The sequence below is a fragment of the Microcaecilia unicolor genome, chromosome 3, assembly GCF_901765095.1.
Source record: "Microcaecilia unicolor chromosome 3, aMicUni1.1, whole genome shotgun sequence".
In the NCBI taxonomy this organism is placed as follows: domain Eukaryota; kingdom Metazoa; phylum Chordata; class Amphibia; order Gymnophiona; family Siphonopidae; genus Microcaecilia; species Microcaecilia unicolor.
Window position 1 is genome coordinate 147,002,439 of NC_044033.1, and position 16,590 is coordinate 147,019,028.

At 42.8% G+C, this 16,590-nt stretch overlaps 2 protein-coding genes across 2 annotated transcripts in view; one reads left to right on the forward strand and one right to left on the reverse strand.

Moving 5' to 3' along the window:
- TTC13 (tetratricopeptide repeat domain 13) overlaps positions 1–12,474 on the reverse strand; it is a 182,176-nt gene extending 169,702 nt beyond the window's left edge. Inside the window, 1 exon segment of the mRNA XM_030194686.1 lies at positions 12,324–12,474. Within this exon segment, the coding sequence (XP_030050546.1) occupies positions 12,324–12,474 (151 nt within the window).
- A 1,028-nt stretch (positions 12,475–13,502) lies between these two features.
- Positions 13,503–16,590, forward strand: part of ARV1 (ARV1 homolog, fatty acid homeostasis modulator) — a 38,877-nt gene continuing 35,789 nt past the window's right edge. Inside the window, exon 1 of the mRNA XM_030196440.1 lies at positions 13,503–13,804. Within this exon, the coding sequence (XP_030052300.1) occupies positions 13,694–13,804 (111 nt within the window). The 5' untranslated portion in view covers positions 13,503–13,693. The remainder of the gene's footprint in view (positions 13,805–16,590) is intronic.

Sequence of the window (16,590 nt, forward strand, 5' to 3'; positions counted from 1 at the left end):
AAGAAGTTAGGGTTCTTCTGCTTGGAAAAAAGAGGAAGCTGAGAGCAGACATGATTGAGGCCTACAAAATCCTCAGTGGTGTAGAACGAGTAGGCGTGAATTGATTGTTCACTCAAAAAGTACAAAGATTAGGGGACATCCGATGAAGTTACATGAAAATACTTTTAAAAATATTTATTTAAAACAAATAGAAGGAAATATATTTTTTCATTCAACGAATAGTTAGGTCTGGAACTCATTGCCGGAGGATATGGTAACAGCGAGTAGCATATTTGGGTTTAAAAGAGGTTTGGACAAGTTCCTGGACATGGGGAAGCCATGTCTGTCCAATGTTGCTATTATTTGGGTTTCTGCCAGATACTTGTGACTGGGATTAGCCACTGTTGGAAACATACTGAGCTATATAGACCATTGGTCTGACCCAGTATAGCTACTCTTATGTCAATTCCAGTTAAGAACTTCCCAAAGCGACTGAAGGCCTATGTTAAAACTGGGGGTGGACACTGACATTCACAGAGACTGAAAAATTCTGACACATTGCTAATTGTATCGTTTGAATGACATTTTACCGTGTTTTAGTGCAAATATTTTTAAACAGGTAAAAATCGCTAAGCAGTAACACGAAAATGTCAGTATCAACAACATAGTTTAAGATAATTAAGGTAAAATGTTTTACCTGCTGATAATTTTTTCTTTCCCTTAGTCACAGCAGATGAATCCAGGAACTGGTGGTTGTATCCATCTACCAATAGGTGGAGATAGAGATAACGAACTGAAGGCAGTGATACCAGACAGCCAGCTCCTCCTTCATTCAGTATTTCTCCCCTTACAAAGCAGGATCCGATAGGCTGAAAATGACCAAAACCTTCCTCACCAAGGAAATCAACAGAAAATCCTGCCTGAAAAAACAAGGTGTTGTCTGTTCATTTCATTCTACTTATTTTTTTTTTAAGTTTTCAGAAAACTAAGAGAAATCACAAAGGAAACCATGCAGAGAATGGGAGGGATCCTGCTGCGACTAAAGGAAAGAAAGTTATCAGCAGGTAAAGCATAATTTTACCTTTCTTAGCCTCTGCAGCAGATGAATCCAGGAACTGGTGGGATGTACCAAAGCAATCCCTAAAGAGGGTGGGAAGCCACCACTCCCAAGACAGAACCGCCACACTAAAGGCAGCATCAGACCTTGCAGTCATGTCTACTCTATAATGCTTTGAAAAGGTGTGCAGGAGATGCCCAAGTAGCCACCCAACAGATTTCGTCGCGGGACAGGACTCCTGTCTCCACCCACAAAGCCGTTTGCATCCTCGTAGAATGGGTCCTCAGAACCTCCGGCAGAATGTGGCTGTTCAGAAAGTAGGCAGAGGCAATAGCCTCCCCAAGCCATCTGGAAATAGTCGCCTTAGACACTGCATCCCCCCAGCTCAGCCAGCGTAACAAAAAGATGATCCATGCCACTGAACTCATTAGAGACCTGCAAATAATGACGAAAAACCCGCCAAACATCCAGGAGCCGCAGGGCCGCGAAAGCTGAAGGATAATCTTCCTCCCAAAATGAAGGAAGAAAGAGAGGCTGGTTGAGATGAAAAGCAGAAACTACATTAGGCAAAAATGAAGGAACTGTACGCAAAGTCACACCCGACTCAGAAAATTGCAGGAAAAGATCACAGTACAATACGGCCTGAATCTCCGAGATCCGACGTGCCAACGTAATAGTCACCAAAAACACAGTTTTGAGGGTGAGATCCTTGTCAGAAGCCCTGCACAACAGCTCAAAGGGTGCCTTCTGCAGAGCTCAGAGAGCCAAATTGAAGCTCCAGGGCAGGCAGGCCCCCTCTCAAAAAACATACCACATGACGGTGAAGACAATGGGCACCCCAACCGAACAGACTGGCATTTGTGACAACTACCACCCACTGCGGAGTCGCCAAGGACATCCCCTTCTGCAAGGAGGGCTCGCAAAGCCACCAGCTCAAGCTCTGCCAAGTTCGGGGCAGCCACGGAAGAAGTCGCTGATACTCCTGGGATACTGGCAACCACCTCCCAGAGAGTGCTGCAGAGGACACATGTGGGTCCTCACCCATGGCACCACCTTCAAAGTGGACACCATCAAGCCCACCACCTGAAATGTAATCCCAGGCCCGCAGGCTCAACAAATGAGAGAGGTTGCACACCTGATCCTGAAGCTCGAGCCTCCTGCCATCCAGCAGAAACACATGGCCCTGGATTGTGTCAAAGTGGACCCTCAGGTACTCCAGGGTCTGAGTCGGCAAGAGGTGACTCTTCGGTAGATTGACCACCCAGCTCAAGGACTGTAACAGGGCCAGGACCCAGTCGGTGGCCCTGCAACTCTCCTGCTACTAATCCACACGGATCAGCCAACTGTCGAGACAGGGGTGCACTCTGATGCCCTCCTTGTGAAGCAATGCTGCCACCACCACCATCACCTTGGAAATGGTGCGTGGGGCAGTAGCCAGGTCAAAGGGTATGGTCCAAAGCTGGCAATGCGTCCCAGAATGGCAAAACAGAGGAACTGCTGATGAGGAAGCCAAATAGGGATATACAAGTAGGCCTCCTTGAGATCCAGGACAGTAAGAAACCCCCCTGGCTGCACTGCCTCCACCACGGATTTGAGAGTCTCCATGCGGAAGTGCCGTACAGAGAGACACTGATTCACCTTCCAGAGATTGAGAATGGGGTGGAAGGAGCCACCTTTCCGAGGGACCACAAAGTAAACTGAATAGCAACCCGAGCGAACCATGGGAGGAGGCACAGGCACCACCACCCCCAGGTTCAGAAGCGACCGCAACATGGCCCAGACCACCGATCGTTTGGAGGCTGTGGTGCATCGGGACTCCAGAAACACCTTGTGCCGTGCATGGGAGAGGCAAATTCCAGCTTGTAACCTTCGCAGATAATATCCAACATTCACTGGTCAGAAGTGATTTTGGTCCACACTTCATAGAAGTGAGTCAGCCGACCACCTATGCCAGGTACCGAACAGCAGACTGGTGCCCCATCATTGGGTTAAGCGTCCACCCACTCCCTGATGCACTGTAGACCCAGAGGAGCACTTGTCTTCTCAAAAGGAAGAGCACTGTTGAAAGCAAGGGAACTGGAAAGATCCTGCTGACCTGTCTGGCCGGTACCGGCAAGCATCCCGGGATCTGGCAGACCCCATCCTCGACGAGGTCTTGGGTTTATCCTCAGGAAGCCGCCGAGTCTTAGAGTCACCCAAGTCTTTAACAATCTTCTCGAGGTCCTTCCCAAAAAGAAGCTTACCTTGAAAGGACAGACGCATAAGACGCTGCTTAGACGCCATGTCTGCACCCAATAACACAGCCAAAATATAAGGCAGGAAGACACCACCAGCGCCATCTGTTTGGCCAAGGCATGCACCAAATCATACAGTCAGCCAAGAAAGCAAGTCCTGAGAGAGGCAGAGGTCTCCAGATGCAGATCCTGCATGTCCTTCAGTGCTACCCCTCCCTCAACCAGGAGGGTGGTCTTCTTGGTAGCCACTGTTACCAAGGCGTCCACCTTAAAGAAGGAGAAACTCCTCTCCATACTCCGTAGCCACAGGATACAGGCGAGCCATCGCATTGGCCACCTTCAAACCCCTTTCAGGGTCGGCCCATTGGGCTGTAATAAGTTTCTGAATGGCCTCATGGATGGGAAAGGACTTAGACAGCTTTCTCATACTGGCCAACTGGGGTTGACCATAGCCGCAGCTTGCTCCTCAGGGTCAGCAATATTCAAGGGCTTCAAGGCGCTGGAGAGGAGAGTTGGAAGCTCATCCCTATGAAAGAGGCACACTACAGAGGAGCATCAGATTACTCCTTGGCTACCTCGTCCACCCGGGAAGGGCGCAAAGACTCCCTTGAGAGCATAGCCAGTGAGGGGGCGACCGAGATGGGCCCCAACAACCCCACCTTTTAAGGGCCGGATCCTTGACAGAAAAATGGACCACCAAGCCCAAATCTAGCGCAGAAGCCCTGTGGGGAGGAACACTAGAGAAACAGTGTCGAGGCAAGGCTCTCAAGTAAATAAGCTTGGTGCATGAGTAGCATGAAGTCCAGGGAGAAAAACTCCCCTGGACCAGCACAATTGGGAACAAACCACAGAGAAGCCCCAAGAACAGAAAAAGACACCCCCCCCCCCCCCCCCCCACACAGCTGCACCTGAAAATGCTCAGGAGCTGAAACCAGCTCCGAGCATCCAGCCACACAAAGGCCCTTTGCAGAGCACCTCTTACTGCAGCGGGAACATCTTTTAACCACTAGAAACGTTGCTGTACCAACACACCAAAAAGCACAACAGTGAAGCACTAGCCCAGAAGATGGCACATTTCAAGGTAGCAGCGGAGCCTCCCAGCAAAGGCATTCTGCTGTGCAACCGGCACACAGACAGAAAATCACAGTACTAGGCAGCACAGGGAATAACGCACCGCGTGGCTCCTCTCAGCAATCTGTCCCCGTTTTTTGTTGTTGTTTTTTTTTGTAGAGTTCCTTTTTTTTTTAATTGGTGAGGAAAACTAGAGCTCTAAGACAACAGGAGGTAGGGGTCATGGGGTGAGGCAGGGACCCAGGACACTGAGTATGCCCCCAAAGCCAGCACCACTAGCCAAATATCCCCACACTCAACTGGCCCATAGGACCCAGGAGTAGCCCCACCAGAAGAATCCAGGAGCTGCTAAAAAGCCGTCTAACACCTGCTGGAGATAGAGATATACTGAATGAAGGAGGAGCTGGCCAACTCATATCACTGCCTTCAGTTCGTTATCTCTATCTCTACCTGCTAGTAGATGGACACAACCCACCAGCAGTTCCTGGATTCATCTGCTGCAGCAGAGGCTAAGGAAATGTTGTTTAATAGTAATACGTAAGTATAATGACTAAATAAGTATGTGAAATTCAAAGCAGATGCTGAGAAAACTGCAAAAAAACTGTAGTCGGTTACTTTTTTTTGCCTCAGTCTGTACAAAGAAGGTGAATGTGTCACATTCTTCCCCACAAAATTAGACATGTTTGCAGTCCTCAATGACAAGAAGTCAGGAACAAATGTCTAAGGGGATTGTTTACATATTACTTTAATATCAGTTGGTGTTAAGGGATTTATCCATTTTAGAACAGTTGCATGACAAATGTAGAACCAATTTGTCTTGGAATCAGCAGAAATGTTTGCAGGATTTGGCTAATAATACTTCTCTCATTATACAGAGAGATGACAAGGGTGGGGCCATAGTAGTTATGGGCCAAACCTTATAACATAAGGGAAGGTTTACAACAACTTCAACAAACTTTGTTTTATAGGCCTATTGATCATGTCATGCCAGATTCCAAAGTAGCTGTACTTCACCAATTATTGATTTATGTCATTTGTCATAATTATTTTGAATTCCAACAGCAGTTTTATGTCCAAACTAAAGGGGTTGCCATGGGTGCAACTATAGCACCCTCCATAGCATGTTTATATATGACAAAATTTGAAAATCAATTTATGATTCTTGTTTCAAAGATTATATCGTTTTATGGAAACGGTATATAGATGATGTTATGCTATGGAGTGGCTCTTTGAATGGCTTACAGGCTTTCATTGGTTACATCAATAGTGTGGACCGCCACATCACTTTCACTACAAAAATCAGTGAATCTGAGACTGATTTTCTGGATATTAAAATAAAATGTATTTATTACATTTGTACCCCGCGCTTTCCCACATATTGCAGGCTCAATGGGGCTTACATAGTAAATTACAATTACAAAGTTTTTAAAGAAAATATTATGAACTGTACTAAATGTAGTGAGAGTGGGGTTTTGAGGAATAAGTGAATTGAGCATGTCAGGGCAAACAAATTAGGAAAAGCAAAAGGAAAAGGGAATTGGGAGGGGTGAACAGATGGAGGATGGAGAGGAAAGATAAAGGGCAGAGGATGGATAGGAAAAGATAAGGGAAGAAGAGATTGTGAAATACAGTCAAGGTGTAAAAAATCATGAACCGAAGTTAGGAAGAAGAGTTTAAAGTTAAGTAGGGTCAGGCGGGTAGGCTGTCTTGAAGAGATGGGTCTTGAGCATTTTCCTAAAGGGTAGATGGTCATTGATTGTTCGGATGGATCTTGGCAAAGCATTCCAAAGCTGGCTACCCAAGAAGGGGAAACTGGATGCATAGAAGATTTTATATTTAATACTTTTGCAGTTGGGGAGGTGTAAGTTCAGATGGGTACGAGACGACGATGATCTATTTCTGGCTGGGAGGTCAATAAGGTTGTTCATGTAATTGGGAGATTCTCCATATACTGTATAATCTTGTGAATCATAGAATAAATTTTAAAATCTATACTTTCTCTGATGAGGAGCCAATAAAGCCTCTCTCCAAGAGGTGTTGCACTGTCAAATCTTGACTTGCCGAAGATAAGTCTGGCTGCCGTGTTTTGGGTAGTCTGAAGACTCTTGAGGATTATGGTCTTGCATCCTAGGAAAACACTGTTGCAGTAGTCTGCGTGTATAAGTACTGTTGATTGTACTAAGTTCCGGAAGGTGTTCAAGGGAAGATAAGATCTTAATCTTTTCATGATCCACATCATGCTAAACATTTTTTTAGTGACGGATTTAGCATGGTTTTCAAATGATAAATGTTTATCAATTATTACTCCAAATATTTTCAGGCTATCTGATATGGATAGTTTAACATCTGGGGTGCTAAGAGTAGCCGGAAGAGGTGAAGAGAATTGGGATGAAAGAACTAGACATTGCATTTTCTCTTTGTTTAATTTCATCTTGAAGGCGTTAGCCCAAGAGGTGAGTGTGGTCATGCCAGTATTAATTTTATCTGAGATTTCGGATAAGTTGGATTTAAAGGGGATAAATATGGTGACGTCAGTGTAGATGAAGGGATTAAGTCCAAGCTTAGCTAGCAACCTAGTCAGGGGAATCATCATGAGGTTAAAAAGTATCGGGGAAAGCGGAGATCTCTGCGGTACCACACATTCAGATGACCATGGGGATGAAAAGTTTGAGGGCCCCTTGACTTGGTAAGATCTTGTAGTAATAAAACTTTTTATCCAGTTTATGATGTTGCCACCAATCCCAAGTTTGTCCAGAAGTTTGGTTAGGATAGTATGATCAACCATGTCAAAAGCGCTGGACAGGTCGAATTGAAGGAGGAGGAGGATATGGTTTCCAAGTGCTATTTCTTGTTTAAATTTGGATATTAAGGTAAGAAGGACCGTTTCAGTATTATGAGCCGAACGGAAGCCCGACTGTGATTCGTGCAGGATAGAAAACTTCTGAATATAATCATTGAATTGCCTGGTCACTCTGTTTTCCATCAATTTTATGATTAAAGGGATGGAGGCAATTGGACGATAGTTGGTGATATCATTTGCAAGGTTTTTTGTTTTGTTTTTGGGTATGGGTGTAAGTAAAATATTGCCATAACTGGTGGGGAAAGAGCCTCACTGTAGCAGGAAGTTCAAGTGGGCGGTGAGATCAGATATAAAGCATGAAGGGGCATCTTTCAAAAAATAGTTGGGACAAGGATCAAGTTGGCAGTAAGACCTGGAGAGTTTAGTGATGGTTTTGGTGACTTCTTCATTGGTAAGGGGGATAAAATTAGTCCAATGTCTGTCAGCTGGTACTTCATACGATCCAGGGTCCACTTCATCAAGAAAGGTGTCGACAGTGACATTGTCAATGGAAATTGATTTACGAAGATGAATTATTTTTTCATTGAAGTATTTAGCTAGCTGGTCGGCAGAAGGGCGGTTTGAAGGTGATGTTACTGGGTATGTGTTAAGTAGAGCTTTTATAATATGAAATTGTTTATGTCTGCACCGGAGTTAGTAATTTTTTGTGTATAATAGTCTCTATTGGCGTGCTTGATGGCATATTTGTAGATCTTTTGTGACTGTTTCCATGCATTGAAGATAACGTTATCCTTTGATTTGCTCCATGTTTTTTCAAGTTTTCTGGTTTTTGACTTCAAGTTTTTCAATAAGTCATTGAACCATGGTGAAGGGTTACATTTGCATAAGGTCTTGGAGTGTAGAGGAGCAATTTCATCTAGGTCATTTTACATCTATTATCCCACAAGGTAAGAAAGAGGTCTGAGTTAGGTTGTATCGACCAGTTATTAGCATAGATGTGTTGCCAGAAATTATTACTATCAATCCGTCCTCTGGTGAAGATTGTTTTAGGGCCATGTGATCTGGACTGGCCCTTTTTGCGCCATTGTAAGGTTAGAAAAGCTTTATAATGGTCAGACCAAGGTGTAGGAGACCAGTCTATATTAGATATAATAAAGTTAAGGTCGGTAGAGAATTTATAAGAAATAATATCTAGTGAATGACCCTTTATGTGGGTAGGTTGTAATGGAGGTATAACAAGGTCGTATAGGTGAAGGAGATCCATACATTCTCGAGTATGGGTAGACTTGGAGTCTTCTAGATGTAAATTCAAGTCACCTAGTAAAATTATGTTAGGATAAAAAGACATTTGCGGGGTAGTTTTTGGGGATGGGGCAGTCAGAAGATGGTGGATAGTTTATAGCACAGGTGGATAACCACAGTCCTTGAGGGCCACATCCCAACTACGTTTTCAAGATTTCCACACTGAATATGTATGTATGAGATCTATTTGCATACTAGTTTACAGGGTAGTGGGGTGGTCGTGCGGTATATTTTGAATGTGGAGTGGTGGGAGATGGCTTTTGGGAGGGTCAGAGCAGTTTATGAGATGGTGGGGAAGTTGTTGGGTAGATAGTTTTTTGGGATTGTGGAGCCTGGGCAGAGGGGGTTGGGGTGAGGGCAGTTTAAAGTGTTTGGAGAAGAGAACAGTGAGAGCCAGTGTGAAAAGGAGGAACTCCCTGTTATGTCTGACGGTATCTAAATTTCTAAGCTGGAACTCCTCCCACAGAAATGCATTTAGTACATTTTTTATGGGGGGGGGGGATTATTTCCCTGGAATATCAGGTCCAATTTAGCCCATTTTCAAACTGTGTCTTTACCAGTTTTTCTGCTATTGTGAACTGCTGTGATCTGCATAAACCTGGCAATATAGTCAATTTTAATAAATGATGCCAAGTTTCATCCCATTCTATTGTTTTTGGAGCGTTCTCTCAAACCCTTTTGTATAATTCTTTTCAGCTTTTGTTGTGTTGCAAAGAAAACAGAGAGAAAAAGCAGTAGTATTCACATCATTGCTTTATTTTGAAGCCAAAAATAACTGTCCATACTACTGAAATGAATAGCTGGCAAACTTGAAGCCTACACGTTAGACGATTTCGCCTGAGCATTATTTGCAGAACTGAAACTCATTACTCATCTGAGCTACAGCCAATCCCAACTCCTTTCATACTGTTATAAGCTTTACAATTTTACCCAAAGTTCATACTTCTTGGATTGTTTTGAAAGCAAACTGCGTATTTTCTACCCGAGATCAACAGTCAACCAGCCTTTGTGCAGTAAGCACAGTGTTTTCACCCACCTCTGAAACAACCAGAATTACTCAAACTATACAAATATAAACTGATTCAGATTTACTGGTCAGTCTCCCACACAGACATCAAAGGTCGTTAAGCCTTAACATGTATTTGGTGTGTGAAAAAAGGCTTGCCTGAACACACCATTAACTGTTTTGTAGTAATTTGACATTTTGGAGCTCATTTTCAAAGCACATACTTACAAAGTTCCACAGTAACATAGGTAACTTTGTAAGTCTATGTGCTTTGAAAATGAGTCTCTGTGTGAACTAACCACGTATTATTTTTAATATTTTTGGAAAGGGGCATGGCATGGGTGGGAATGAGCATGGAATTATTATCCAGCTAGCGTGTTATTAGTGTGCACAAACTGAACAACACAGACTTAACATGGGAGCAATTAGGAGGCAGTAAGTGCTCTCACATTCATTTTTTGCAGGTCCTGCACACTAATGGAAAAATTAGCATCAGACCTGCAAAAATAATATTAAAAAGCCCTAAATACTGCTGTATTAGATCTGGGCTTAGCATGCAGGAAACTCCCACATTAAAACGCATTAATCCCTAGATTCAAAATAGCGTGACTTGTTGCATGCACAAATCCGGTCATATTCTGGATTTACACATCAACTTAATTGGTTAACAACCCAATCAGCACCGATAATTGGATGTTAAGCAATTGCCACTAATTGGCTTTAATTAGAATTTACATGCACAACTGTAATCGTATTCTGTAATGTGAAGCGCGTAAATTCTAAGTCACATGGTTGAAAAGGGGGCATGGCCATGGGCGTGGAATGAGCGGGTTGTGGGCATTTCTAAAATCTACACGTTATAAAATATATCCAGTCTGCGCCTAATTACTTGGTGTAACTGCCCGCGACTAAATTTAGTTGCATGGACAGGTGTTCAGCGTATTCTATAAACTATGTGGAAATTTAGGCGTACTTTATAGAACACACCTTGGCATATTTTTTTGCAGCACCAATTTTTTAAGCATGATATATAGAATCTAGTCCTAAACCCAGATTTTAACACATTTTAGTAAAAGGGCCCCCAAATTACTTAAACATGACTGTTACAAGGAGCATCCAATATCAGAAGCCTAACAAGGTGTTAAATCATAGGTCCTCAAAGTTTTCAAACAAAGGATCACATATGACATTTGAAATCAACTTAAAATGGCAGGGTACTACTACTACTACTACTACTTATCATTTCTATAGCGCTACCGGACATAGTATGTTCCCCCTGGATAAGCCTACGAGTCTGGTAACCTGATGCATTGAAGGAAGTATATCAAATGCATCACCCATTACCACACAAAGCTCCCAACTGAAAGACCCTAGATTAGCTTAAGATAGGGGAGGGTAACCTTTATATACAGATGGCCGCATGAATGTCAGTATTATCCCTAGGAAATGTTGGAACCATAAAATGCACAGAGCTCCACAGACCTTCTGTGATAAATAAATGTTTAACTAAAAACGATGGAAACAAACTGATAGTGGTTATAATAAAAATATTTGCAAAATACAGAGAATCACCTTCAAATGATGTACCTTTATCTTTCAAATACTAAATAGCACAGCTCCAGACTATATGGTACCATTAATAAACTTACCTCAAAGAAACAACAAATATGAGGCAAGAAACTCAGACTACACCTACCAAATTGCAAAAAAGTGACCTACAAAACTGTCTACTCTGCAGACTTCACTTAACTAGGAACCAAATGGTGGAACTCCTTACCACCCAAAATAAGAAATATACAGGAATATACTAGAGTCCGCAAAATCCTCAAATCACTCCTATTCAAACAAACCCTCACAAAGAATAACCATATCTCAAACAATTGGTTATTACCTGAATTGGTTATTACTCTAGTTACCATTAACATTTTCTTTGCTTCATGTACAATTTCTCATTCATAATAGATTTTCTAAATGTTAAACATCCATAGCTATCCCAGTATGTTTAGGATACTGTATTGTAAAATTGGCTTCTTACAACAAATTATTTTCTTATGCATTATTCTTTGTTATGTATCCTATACTGTTTATTGTAAGCCACATTCAACTCAAACTTGCTTGGAATAATGTGGGATATAAATGTCATAAATAAATAAAATACTTCCCATGGTCTTGGGGCCACAACAAATTCAAGGCATCCCGCAGGTTGGCCACCCTTAGCTTAATGGATCTCCTCGTGGATTCATACCATGACCAACTCTGATCTGAGCACGTTGGTTCTACCCTGATACACACTAAGACGTTTCGTGTGTGGCTAGTTCTGTTGCTATGTGCTATCTGGCAATAATTTCTGGCTAACCCGGCTGGGCTTTATTTATTGCATTTGTATCCCACATTTTCCCACCTATTAAAATGTGCAAAACATTTTTCTTCTCAGTTATATTTGATCGTCGAGGAGGTTCTAATATTGAAAGCTCTTCTCAATCTAGAAACTGTGTAAGCAATTTTGATTTGCAAACAGAGCTGCTGTAGTCATTACATTCCCCACACTTCCACAAGGGACAGCAGAAGCGCAGCACCAACAATACAAGCTCAGATAATGACACTAACAAATACAAGGGAGGGGGGGGGGAGGCAATACAATCGGTTTAAAAATTAATGCCCGCTTTTCAACTCCCTAAAGTGCACAAACGTCTACTATCAAAATTCAGGAGTTGGGGCAAACTATGTACTATTCGGGAGCTGTCAACTGTTTTGCCCCCCTTTTCCCCACTGCCTCTCAGAGACCCGGGCAGCCGCACCTCCTCCCCCACGCGGCTGTCAGTGGCCGCAGGTCAGGGAGAGGACGTGGCGCCAACACCCAATACCCGAGCTCACCACAATCCTCTGCCGCCGGGGGCTGCTCCCGCCCCCCGCAGCCTCGCTGCGCTTCTGTCCTCAGTAGTGACAACGGTGAGTAATGCTCACTACCCAGGGCCACCGCTGCTAGCAACAGAATAAAACTAGGGCAACTGCCAGCAGGTGCCATGTTTTCAGACGCGCGTGTGCTTGTGTGTATCTCTATAGTAATGTAAGTATTTATCTCCTCCCTCATCACTCTTGTTGCAGGTGTAGTATGCCCACTGCCCCATGGACGTTGTAGTTTTTAAATAGGAAGGTAGCTGGCCAGTGGCCAGAGAGCATAGCAAAGGAATGAAAGAGGGTTGCAACTAAGGAGGTTTAATGACAGGAGTCCGTATGACGTCAAAGAGCTGAAATGAGCCCCTCCCGCACAGCTACCATATTGGCCAGAGCTAAACACTTGCTATCTCTATTGAAAATAACAAACTTGTGAGGTTTTATTAAACCTCCTAGGTTTATTATTTATTGCATCTGTATCCCACATTTTCCCACCTCTTTGCAGGCTCAATGTGGCTTACAGGTTTTGCATTTCCTTTGTTAGGAGGGGAACGGGGGGGGGGGGGGGATTTAAGGGGAGTTGAGGGGGGTTGGTTGGAGAGTTTTCGAGGGGTCTGTGAAGGGGGTTATATTCAAAATGTATTTGTCAGTGCTCCAGAACTTGCTTTGTTATTTTGCAGTGCTGTATTGTAGATTTCAGTGGTGCGCTATGTGCCTTTATTTTTTATTTTATTTGTCATCATAAGAAAAAAAAGGCACATAGCGCACCACTGAAATCCACAATACAGCATTGGAAATATCCGAAATAACAAATCAAGCTCTGGAGCACTGACAATTTTTTTTTTTTTTTATATGACCCCCCTTCCTCTTCACAGACCCCCTGGAAAACTCCCCGATCCCCTCCTAACAGAGGAAACGCAAAACCTAGGAAGTTAATAGTAGCGATAGCAATTCTTTTGCTCTGGACTGTCCAATATGGCGGCAAGCTCCGCCTACTGCCTTCAGCCCAGATAATGGGTGAGGCCGCCTCCTGTCATTAAACCTCCTTGGTTGCAACCGAAGGAGGTTTAACCACCGGCTTCCCCAAATCTCCAAATGAGAGAACTACAACTCCCAGAATGCGCGTTAGGAACAAGTTCCTCGCTTTTTTCCCCTCCCCCTTCGTCGCGCGCTGCCACCCGAAACCCGGAAACAGCCTTTCAACCTGCTTGTTTTTTCCCCAAAGGAGGTTTTTCTTTTAGGATCGAATAACTGTGTCACACGCACGCGCTTTGCACTGGCGGGCCTTCGAGCGATGTGCGCGTGCGCATTGGCATAGCAGTGAGGGTAATCCAAGGAGGTTTGACATTATGGAGACACGTTCGGACTCGGAGGCCGGTTACAAGTGCGTGGAATGCTGCCTAGAGACGGCAGAGTTGTATCGGGACTATAATCACGGAGTGTTGAAGCTCACAATCTGCGTGAGTTCTTTGTCTTAGTTCCGCGGGCTGGGATCTGTTGCATTGTGGTATTTGTAGTTATCCACCTTAACTTTCAGATTGGTTGTATGTTATGCTGCAGTGTCCCAGGTTAGGGTAGGGATTAAGTCCTCAATGTTATTGTTTATCAACAGACAGTCCCCTGTTGGAGGCTGTCTTTGGTACGCTCCACCTTTTCCTAACTCAATAAATACTAGTGTCGGTTCCAAGGAGGTTTAATAAACAGGAGTGGTGGAAGTGAGCCTATCTAGTCCACTATAAGCAAGGAATCGAATTAGGACAGTCTAAATTTCCCCTTCCCAGCGCAGTCGTCATCCCCGTTCACTCAAAACAAAGCAAGCAAACCTATGAGCTGCTGCATCCACATTGTCATTTTTTATTGTTGGTCCATCTATAACAAGTCTAAAGCTGTTTCAGTCATAGGCAGTGTCTTAAAAGGTGGATGGAGGACAAATGTTTTGTTGTTGGTTTTTTTTTTACTTATTGGACAGCATTTTAATTTATTTGAAAGCTTCCCATATGTAGATATAAATATCAAGAAATAACAATTGAATATCACTAAAACACCTTAAAATATGATTATAGCTGGAGAAACAGCAATTTTAAACTTGTATTTTGTGCTCATTTTTCTACACTAAAATCTAAATAAATACACTGTATACAATACAGATGGCCTAATTTCAGTGAGAATATCCTGTTTCCTGATAGGTTCATCTTAAATTTGTAATCTGCCTTGGTGTTATAAAGATGATGGAATATATTGAAATTAAATGGAAGTAGAATTCAACTCTCCTTTCATTAGGGCACATGGAATCACATCTTATTTATTTATTACATTTGGTACCCTGCTCTTTCCCACATACAGCAGGTCCAGTGCGGCTTACATAGTAAAAGAAAGCATCTTACATGGTAAAGAATACAGTAAAAACAAGGAAATGTAGGAACAGTATTATAAATTGTGATGATCATAACTACTTACATTATGAAAGGCATTACAAAGGACATGTGAAAAGAACGTGATGAACTAGAATAGGGAAGGTAGACAAGGATATGATAGGTGAAAGGGAAGGAGAATGGGAGGGAAATGATAAAGGATGGAGGGAAGAAGATGAGGGATTGAGTATAACATTAGGGTCAGAGTAAGCGTCAACGTCTTAGCAGGAGTATCATAGGTGATCTGGTGGAATTAAGCTGGTCCATTAGGGTCCATTGCTTGAAAAAATGGGACTTTAACATTTTCCTGAAAGGTAAATAGTTAATAGCTCGGATGGGTCTTGGGAGAGCATTCCAAAGTTGACTACCCAGAAAGGAGAAACTGGATGCATAGTATGTTTTGTACTTGACACCTTTGCAGTTTGGGAGGTGTAGATTGAGGTATGTTCGCGATGACATTGTTCTATTTCTAATTGGGAGGTCAATCAGGTTGTTCATATAACTGGGGGATTCTCCTGATATGATCTTATGGATAATTGTATGGACCTTGAAGTATATTCTCTCTTTGATGGGGAGCCAGTGAAGCCTTTCTCGAAGGGGTGAGGTGCTTTTAAATCTTGACTTTCCAAATATAAGTCTGGCTGCCGTGTTCTGGGCAGTCTGGAGACTTTTCAGGACTTGGGATTTACATCCAAGGAAAACACTGTTGCAATAATCAACCTGAGTGATGAGACTGTGGATTGAACCAGGTTCCGGAAAGTGTTCAATGGAAGATAGGATTTCACTCGCTTCAGGATCCACATCATATTAAACATTTTCTTTGTGATCAGCTTAGCGTGGTTATCGAAGGATAGATGACTATCTATTGTAACTCCAAGGATCTTTAAACTACTGGAGATGGGGATGATTACATCTGGGGTATTGAGGGTGGCCTGGAGAGATGGGGAGTATTGAGACGAGAGGACTAGGCATTGAGTTTTTTCTTTATTTAATTTACTCTTAAAGGCATTGGCCCATGAGATAAAGGTGGACATACCGGTAGTGATTTTATCAGAGATTTTGGATACATTTGATTTAAAGGGAATAAAAATGGTGACGTCATCAGCATATATAAAGGGATTAAGGCCATGTTTGGCTAATAATCTGGCCAAGGGGATCATCATGATATTGAAGAGTATTGGGGAGAGAGGAGATCCCTGTGGTACTCCGCATTCAGACGACCATGGGGATGATATATTTGTGGTTCCTTTAACTTGATAAGACCTGGTTGTGATGAAGTCTCTTAACCAATTGATAATATTACCTCCAATTCCAAGTTTGTCCAAAAGTTTAGCAAGAATATTATGATCTACCATGTCAAAAGCGCTTGACAAATCAAATTGCAAAAGGAGGATTTTGTTTCCAGTTGCGATTTCCTGTTTGAATTTAGTTATTAGAGTAAGGAGGACCATTTCTGTGCTGTGGGCAGATCGGAAGCCTGATTATGACTCGTGAAGGATAGAAAATTTCTGAATATATTCATTTAGTTGTGAGGTCACTCTATTCTCCATTAGTTTAGTGATTAGAGGAATGGAGGCAATTGGACGGTAGTTGGTAACGTCGTTTGAAGATTTCTTTGGATTTTTTGGTATAGGTGTTAATAAAATATTACCATGATTGGTAGGGAAGGAACCTCGTTGAAGCAGGAAGTTTATGTGAGTGGTGAGATCCAAGATGAAGCATGTTGGGGCATCTCTTAAATGGTAATTTGGACATGGGTCGAGATGGCATTGTGACTTGGAGAGTATGGAGATGGTTTTGGTGACTTCTTCGGTGGTCAGGGCGGTGAAGTTAGA